General features: G+C 36.5%; 1 protein-coding gene across 1 annotated transcript; it reads left to right on the top strand.

The window, feature by feature from the left end:
- The first annotated feature begins 1,160 nt into the window (after nucleotides 1-1,160).
- On the top strand, nucleotides 1,161-6,564 carry LOC134621138 (G2/M phase-specific E3 ubiquitin-protein ligase-like). The gene is made up of 9 exons (XM_065469752.1): nucleotides 1,161-1,220; nucleotides 2,445-2,555; nucleotides 3,449-3,522; nucleotides 3,769-3,880; nucleotides 4,104-4,341; nucleotides 4,905-5,080; nucleotides 5,443-5,615; nucleotides 5,798-6,012; nucleotides 6,305-6,564. The coding sequence occupies exons 1-9, from the start codon at nucleotides 1,161-1,163 to the stop codon at nucleotides 6,562-6,564; spliced, it is 1,419 nt and encodes a 472-aa protein (XP_065325824.1).
- The last annotated feature ends 545 nt before the right edge of the window (nucleotides 6,565-7,109 follow it).

Consider the following 7,109-nt stretch of genomic DNA (forward strand, 5'->3'; position numbering starts at 1 on the left):
TTTAGATTTATGTATTGCTTCAGAAATGTGGAAGTTGATGCCAGGGTGCAGAAATCAGCAGATAAACAACAAGCCGAAACAAAACCAAAGTTTGGCTTGAGGTGTGAACTTTCAATTACAACAGTAAGCACAAACTGCTCCTCATTTATGGGAGTAATGTGATTTTTCAAGTTCAATGGAACTCTAATAAAATATTCAGGCAAAGCATGAAACCCTAATGGCACCTTTTAGCATATTTTCCAAAAAGGCACATTTAGGGTGCTTTCTTAAGTAACTTGCCTGCTTAAATTTCAATTTGATGTGGACTGAAAATACAGAATGCTTTCTAGGCTAAATAAAGGTTAAAGCATATATTAAATGAATAAGTTTTTGTGGACTGATTTAAATCAGTTTTTCTGAGCTTGCTAGCCTCAATTCCTCAGTTTTTTGTGTTTAAAAGTTGAAAAAGACTTCTCCAACACATCTGCAAAAATTTTAAATGTTCCACAGCTGCATTACTTGCACAGCTGCAGTAAATACCCGATTTCCTTTTATAATGAGGCTTTATAATGAGGCTGTGGGAACAGTAGGAGGGTCTGACTATTGGAACACATGCAGCAGCTCAATTCATCAGGTGTAACTAAATCTATAATGTGAGTGGAAGCAAGACCATGTAAGGCTTTAAAGTTTTAATTAATAAAAGTCTTAAAACAATTCTATATATTTGGTCTCGCTTCTCAAAATGTAAGAGTCTTGGAGATGTAATGAGATGAAAGCAAGAATGATATGTACATTTTTCACATTTTTTTTCTCAATTGGAACAGCATGTCAGTTGTCATTAGAAAACACTTAGTCATTAGACTTAGTCATTTTTCTATCTAAACTAATGTCTGCGATATCTTATGACGGCCTCTCAGTATCATTTATCATTTATTCAGGAGCATTTATTTGTGTATTACAACACATAACAGTGGAAATTACCATTGTATTTACAGATCATCTATCCCAAGGGAGGCATAGAGATAAGAGATGAAAATGGGATCAAGAATCGATCCCTGGGGAATACCACATGAGACAGTTGCTGAGCATAAAGAGAATTCTCCCATTACCACAGAAAAGGATTTGTCTGCCAAGCTGAGCTGAAGCTGAGCGAGACATTCAAGACAGCGTTTAAAGATATCATGGATCCAGAAGATTCCGTCTACTCCGAGTCGGCAGCTAGCACTAAAACATTTGCCATGGTAATAAGAACTGTTTCTGTTCTGTCCCTGATACATAACTGTTACGTTCCCCTAAAAAGGTCCAGGGGATAAAGGGAAGTAACAAAATGTGTCTTGGTCAAAAAAAGGAGACAGAGAGGCAAAATGGTTCAATTAAAGAGTTTTATTAAAGTTTCTATTAATAACTCAACTAAAAGAGTCGGACAAGCCGCTATCGCCATTTAAAGAAACAAAACAAAACTCAAGCATTGGTCAGTATTACTGAAAAGTAAGTCAAAGTGAAAAGGGTTAGTCACCAAATACGCTCCTCTCCACCGAGCAGGAGCAAACAATCACAAAACACAGCTCACTAGTTGCAACCACTCACATGGCATTCTGGCACCAGAGCTCACTTTTCTCTGCCCTTAAATACTAGTGATGTGTGATACCACTGATTTCCTTTCCGATCCAATACCAAGTAAAATTTAGGGTGGTATCGACGATACTGATCCGATACCGATACTTTGTACAAAAACTTTAATCTTATATTATATCTCAAATTATAGCGTCATAATGATTACAGGACATCAGATTACTTGTTCTTATCACTTAATAATGCAGAATTCATCATATAGAAATAAAAAAAAAAAACTGAAGTTGTGCGCTATTTGAAGACCTTGCCTGCCTGCAGCACTAAAGGACCCTAGCAGCACCTTATGAGGTGCCGTAAGGGACATTATTACTGAAACGCTCTCACACACACTACTGAAACGCTCTCACACACACTACTGAAACGCTCTCACACACACTACTGAAATTTTACCTCTCACACACACTACTGAAACGCTCTCACACACACTACTGAAAAACCAAGGCATTTCAGTTGAACAGGAAGGCATTTCAGTTGAACAGGAAGGCATTTCAGTTAAACAGGAAGGCGTTTCAGTTGAACAGGAAGGCGTTTCAGTTGAACAGGAAGGCGTTTCAGTAAAACAGGAAGGAGTTTCAGATAAACAGGAAGTTGTGTCCAGACCAGGAAAGTGAAGGAAAAAGTGGTACACTTCAAACCACTACACAGATGTCGACTCAGCAACCTGCTAGTAGCCTAAGTGAAGCAGCCGCATTACTCAACAGTATATTAGCCTCAGCAGAGACCATCAGAACTTTGTCAAATGCGACAGTCGTGGGGCAGCAACCTGTTGCAAGTACCAGTGTGGACGGACTGGATAGTCACTTAACATCCCTCTTTCCCTCACGTCAACGTAGCAGCTTGCCCATGCCAGCGACATCTACAGTCAGGAGAGAATGTGCACCTGCACCATGTTATCAAACTCGGCAATGCTTCGGCAGCTGGACATCAGGCACCAGAAGAAAAAGGTAGTTACAAAGTTTAATGAGTTTGTATTCACTTGCCTGAAATGGGGCCATATGTAATAGTCTGATATTTAAGAATATATTGAGGGCCAGATTTACTAAATGGGGAAAAATAGCACAGCTCATAGGTGTAGTTAGCTTTACGGGTGCGCTATTTTCTAAACCACTGAGTTCATTTTGTATCAAGCCTTAGTAAATCGGTTTGCAGACTTGCTTTACCCCATCTACCCATTCCATATTTTGTACATTAAGAAACGAACTTCCAGAAATGCATATGTCACAGGGTAGTTGCAAAAAATTCCCGCAAAAGTTACCGTGTCTTGCACGCAATATTGTCACTGCGTTGTCTTTTAAAATACCAACAGTATTTTATTTTGTTCTTTTTTTTTACGCGCTGTCGCAAAGCGTTTGTAAGTCTGGCTCCTATGTACTGCAATACCTTAGTGTAACATATTCCTATAATGGCAAAGTTTCCAGTATTTTAATTTAATTTATTTAATTATTATAAATTAATTAATTAAATTTAATAACAGACTGCCACTCATTATCACCCTACCAAGGCAGATACTATAATTATATAGAATACAATACAATACAGTATATAAAATTAACCCTTATGTTTGCCTAACTACAACAATTTTGTCTATGAAAGCATTCTGTGTAGGGGTTTGGATAGTGTTCGGCTGTCTGCATCTCAGTATTATTAGTTATCACTTGCTGTTGTTTATGGTATCTAATAGTTATATTTATATTTCAGAGCTATGGCCCAGCAGCATGACCATTTCAACAAAGATGTTATACTACTTCCAACTCCATCATGGGGAGTAGTGTGCAAACAAGGTTCAAAATTATGGTTACACAAACATGGGCACATCCTCAGTGCTTTTGAATTCCAGAAGACCTGGGACAACCAAACTGTCGTGAAACACATCAAGGAAAGCTTTGGTGAACGTATTCCAGAGGATGTCAGGTAAAATACTATTGTTTATTGTTACTGTGTGTATTCGTGCAATGACTTGTACTTAAAGATAATATACCAAAGTAAAGAAGTTTAAAATATTATTCATCATTATAAAAACATATCGACTATACCAGTAGAATTTAAAAGTCATAAAAGCATACACACAAACAGAACAGTATATAATAAAATATTTAACTAATATTTAAAATATTTAACTAATTAGCAATTGCTGTTGTCCCTATTTATTTTTTGTAGCCTCGAGTTTCTAATGGCTTGTGGCAATAAGCTGGTGTCTCCAAAGCTCCAAGATGGTCAGGAGCTGAATGGGATGCTGATCCTAAAGGTTTTTAAAACCAAAGCCCTCTATGTAAGGCCATCAAGGACACTTTTAGTAAGTTCCTAAAAGAATGAAAAGTAATCATGATTTGGGAAAAAACATGTCAACAATTGGGCTTCTAGCAAAATAGAATATATTTATTTAAAACAAGTGTTTGGGAGCAATCAATATGGATATTTCTTATTTTAATCTTTTTAAGATAAGCTATAATTACTTGCTTTTGATATATGTTTTTGGTCTTTCTCTGTTGAAGAGTGAATCAGATGAAGACAAAGATCCTTCCCACATCAGCTCCAAATCAGCATTAAGCAGTTCTGCAACTGATAAGGACAGTGACAATGATTGTTTTGAAGTTGATAGTTCAAAAATCCAACAAGACATGAGCAGCCAAGTCACTACAAGGTTAAGAAGTCATGTTAAAGGTGATAACCCTGGCACTAGCAGTGATGAAGAAGATGATACTGGGACCAACTGTATTGGAAGGAGTGTTGGTAAAAGGCGACGAACAAAGCAAGGAAGTGATGGGAACAGCATTTGTGATGAAGGCTACATGGCAAGAAGTGATGACAAACCTAGCACAAGCAGTCACAGCAGAGATTTCAATGCAAGAAGTGAAGACATCCCTCCCATGAGTGTTAATGATGAAGATTATTCTTCATATTTAACTCTCGTGGCATCGCTTTCTGGCGATTCTTCAGATGATAAGGATTTAAATCAAGCTATAATTGCGAGCTTGGAGAATCAGATGTGAGTAACAAACATACAAAATTTAAGTTTGAGACATGATTATAGCTTTCCAGAATTGTCAAATCAATATAAAACTTTTAAGCTTTAAATCTCTATGATCAGTGTGACGCATATTCTCAAATTCTGTAACATGACTACATGGCTGATATATTTTATTTTCTGTTTTATTTTCTTTTTTTAGTGCAGAAACAGTACTGGTAATTACCTATTTTTCTAAGATTAATAGTGGGAACTGCTTAACTGATATTTATTTTACAGGCAACATTACTGACAATTTTGCTTTTCCTTTTATTCTGTTGCTTTGCAGCTCTCAGAGGGGACTGGTACTACATCTCTGGCAAAGCCATTGCAGTGAGCTTGGTACATGGTGGTCCACCACCTAACTTTCTGTCACCAACAGTATTTTCCCTTCTGGTTGGAAATTCAGCAAATCCAGCCCTGGAAGACATAGCTGACCTGGAACTCTTTGAAAAAGTCAAAAAGGTCTTTATATGTTTATTTTATAAATCTTATAGTGAATTGGAAATAGTTTGTGTTCCAGTTTTCTTTTGCAGGGAATGTTTATCCGGATCAGTCTGGCCATTGCTGAATGCCAAGTTTTTATACGTTGCTGCTGTATTAAACTAAGAATCAGCAGATAAGGGTAGACGAAAGAGTATATATTCTTATTTTTTTAAGCACATTGTAAACATATTAAAAAAATATGTGTAGTCATTTGACTTCCAATGTACGCTTGGGCATATTGTGATTGTGTAGACCACTAGTGGCTGGGTTCCTTCTAATAGGTTATAAGACTACTAAGTAACTTCCATAACAAGCCCTTCCTCTGCTCTTTGTGATGCTAGATATCTCAAAGTACAACCCTTGAGGACCTTGAAAAGTCAAAAGAACCTCTGCTTGATTACTTGGCCAATGCAGGATGCCTGAGGCCTGTGCGCTCACTAAGAGACAGGGATCTGCTGGTACATGATATTGTCATGTTTCAGGTCATCCACAGGGTTCAAGGTCCATTTCAAAGGTATTTGGGTATTCTGTGTTTTTCAGATTAATTAAAATGGTGATAAAAATCTTACCTATTAATCAAAATGGTCAGTTAATAACCTAGTATAATTGATTGTGCCAAATTGATAATATACAATTAACTTAGAAGCATAAAATTGCAGAATTATTGAATAAAATTTCTTTGTGCTGTTTATCCAGATTTTGTGAAGGTCTGAAAACTCTTGGGGTTCTCGAGAAAATGAGGAGGCATCCAGACGGTTTTCGCCCTCTGTTCTGCTATGAGCCACATATGCTGACTGCTGACCAGGTGGATGATCTTTTCAACATTCATCTATCTCCAGAAGGAAGCAACAGAAGAGCTGCTGAGGAGATGGTTGTTACCTTCTGGAGAGACCATCTCCAAGATGCAGAAGGTAATTGTCATTTTAGTGCACAATAAATAGATGTAACGATTTATAGGTTAGCATTTCTGAAATCTTTATTTTAAATAACATACTCATATAACAATAACACCACATTACCCTCTTGGTTGTAGTAACATTTTTACATAGTTCTTTGAGACTATTGAAAGATGAAAAGCATGCTCTATAGTCATTGCAATAACAGTCATTAAGATTCTTGCTTTAGATTAATACTCACTGTAAATTTATGTTGGCCAACTGAAATAACCTTTTAACACTTTCTTTCCTTCTCTGTTTTATGCAGAAGAAAAAGGACCTTCCAAATTACAGAAGATATTGGCCTTTGCAACTGGAGCAACTGCGGTGCCACCTATTGGCTTTTCCCCAGCACCCTCGATTGAGTTCATTCATAGAGGAGACGATGACTTCTCTTCTACACCAATTTTCCCTCTTGCCAACACGTGTGTTAACTGCATTAGGCTGCCACTGCATGTTTCATACCAGCTGTTCAAGGAGAAGTTTGATTTTGCATTAGGTAACACTTACGGCTTTGGCAGGGTATGAACACATTATGCTGGAGGAGTTTGCGTGTTTCTCTTTTGTATTGGTCTCTCTACTGATTCAAAGTGAGTATTGAGTATTAACTTGTTAAGGTTTTAATATTTCCAAATTTACCTGCCTCAGTCAAATTGATGTTTTAAGACATCAATTTGACAAGAAGTGATTGTTCTTCAGGATTCATACAGGTAGATACCAATTGTTTAACAGCACTTCAGAAGTTTATTTATATTGTTGAGTTTGAATATACAAAATTTGTGTCACTTTACTCATTTCATGTGTATGTGCATCTGTTTTTGATTTGATTGTCTTTGTGTCTGTTTAATCTTCTGCCTGTGTCAGTTTCTGTTTAACAGAGCTGTCATTTTATCATTTAAAAGAAAATGGTTTCAATATGTTAGTTTCGATCAGATATGTTTTCTGAAATGTTTTTTTTATATTTTTTTAATTTTTATTTTTTGCAAAATATTTGATTTAATGTAGAAGGTGTAAAAGTGAAGAAAACACATCTATTCCATGATTTCCATCATTTTCTAATGGATTCACTTGTT

Source organism: Pelmatolapia mariae, linkage group LG23, assembly GCF_036321145.2.
Source record: "Pelmatolapia mariae isolate MD_Pm_ZW linkage group LG23, Pm_UMD_F_2, whole genome shotgun sequence".
NCBI classification, from domain to species: Eukaryota; Metazoa; Chordata; class Actinopteri; order Cichliformes; family Cichlidae; genus Pelmatolapia; species Pelmatolapia mariae.